The sequence below is a fragment of the Penaeus monodon genome, chromosome 19, assembly GCF_015228065.2.
Source record: "Penaeus monodon isolate SGIC_2016 chromosome 19, NSTDA_Pmon_1, whole genome shotgun sequence".
NCBI classification, from domain to species: domain Eukaryota; kingdom Metazoa; phylum Arthropoda; class Malacostraca; order Decapoda; family Penaeidae; genus Penaeus; species Penaeus monodon.
The window spans coordinates 4,080,786-4,081,110 of record NC_051404.1 but is presented as its reverse complement, the minus strand read 5'-3'; the positions used below and the strand labels follow the sequence as shown (position 1 = coordinate 4,081,110).

Here is a 325-nt window from a genome sequence, read left to right as displayed (position 1 = left end):
GAGCTCGAGACCTCCAGGATGGCGGGCTCCTTGTAGCCCGCGCTCGTCTTGCGTGCTGAGCTGGACCGAGACGCCGGGGCGCTTCTGGCCGAACTCCTCGAGGTCGAAACACTCTTGGCAGCGGGCGTCGTCTTCGCGATGGGCGTGACGACGGCGTTGCCGGCGCTCGAGGAGGAGCCGCGAGTGGGACTCAGGCTGATGTTGCGCCTGACCGCCTTGTCTTTGGCTGCGCCGCCGTCATTTGGCAGCCAGTTGTCTGAGGTCTGCGAGGCATAGTAGACCCTTGACCTGCTCCTCTTGAAGGGCGTCGCTCTGATCTCCCTCT

General features: G+C 64.9%; 1 protein-coding gene across 1 annotated transcript in view; it reads right to left on the bottom strand.

Moving 5' to 3' along the window:
* LOC119585307 (nucleolar and coiled-body phosphoprotein 1-like) overlaps nucleotides 1–274 on the bottom strand; it is a 1,226-nt gene extending 952 nt beyond the window's left edge. Inside the window, exons 1-2 of the mRNA XM_037933982.1 lie at nucleotides 213–274; nucleotides 12–165 (exon numbers count right to left, since the gene is read on the bottom strand). Of these exons, the coding sequence (XP_037789910.1) occupies nucleotides 12–165; nucleotides 213–274 (216 nt within the window). The remainder of the gene's footprint in view (nucleotides 1–11; nucleotides 166–212) is intronic.
* Nucleotides 275–325: the final 51 nt, after the last annotated feature.